Source organism: Eimeria mitis, genomic scaffold (assembly GCF_000499745.2).
Source record: "Eimeria mitis Houghton genomic scaffold, Emh_scaff2903, whole genome shotgun sequence".
NCBI lineage: Eukaryota > Apicomplexa > Conoidasida > Eucoccidiorida > Eimeriidae > Eimeria > Eimeria mitis.
The window spans coordinates 3777-3982 of record NW_013571243.1 but is presented as its reverse complement, the minus strand read 5'-3'; the positions used below and the strand labels follow the sequence as shown (position 1 = coordinate 3982).

General features: G+C 59.2%; 1 protein-coding gene across 1 annotated transcript in view; it reads left to right on the top strand.

Annotated features, from left to right (window-relative positions):
• Positions 1-160: 160 nt before the first annotated feature.
• The window catches only part of EMH_0060100 (uncharacterized protein), a gene marked incomplete at both ends in the record, with an annotated part of 868 nt that continues 822 nt past the window's right edge, over positions 161-206 (top strand). Inside the window, one exon of the mRNA XM_013497757.1 lies at positions 161-206. Coding sequence (XP_013353211.1) covers positions 161-206 — 46 coding nt within the window.

Below are 206 nucleotides of genomic sequence, written 5' to 3'. Positions count from 1 at the left end.
AGAAGAAGCAGCAACAACAACGAAAGAGTCCCTCTCCCATCCTAGCTATTTGCTGCTGCTGCTGTTGCTGTTGCTGCTGCTGCTGCTGCTGCTGCTGCTGTGTCTCAGGTCGGCGCGCGCTGGCAGCTGCAGGAGAAACCCCCGACGGCTTCTCCCCCCCATGGACTGTACGCAGTCTGCTGCTGCTGTTGCTGTTGCTGCTGCTT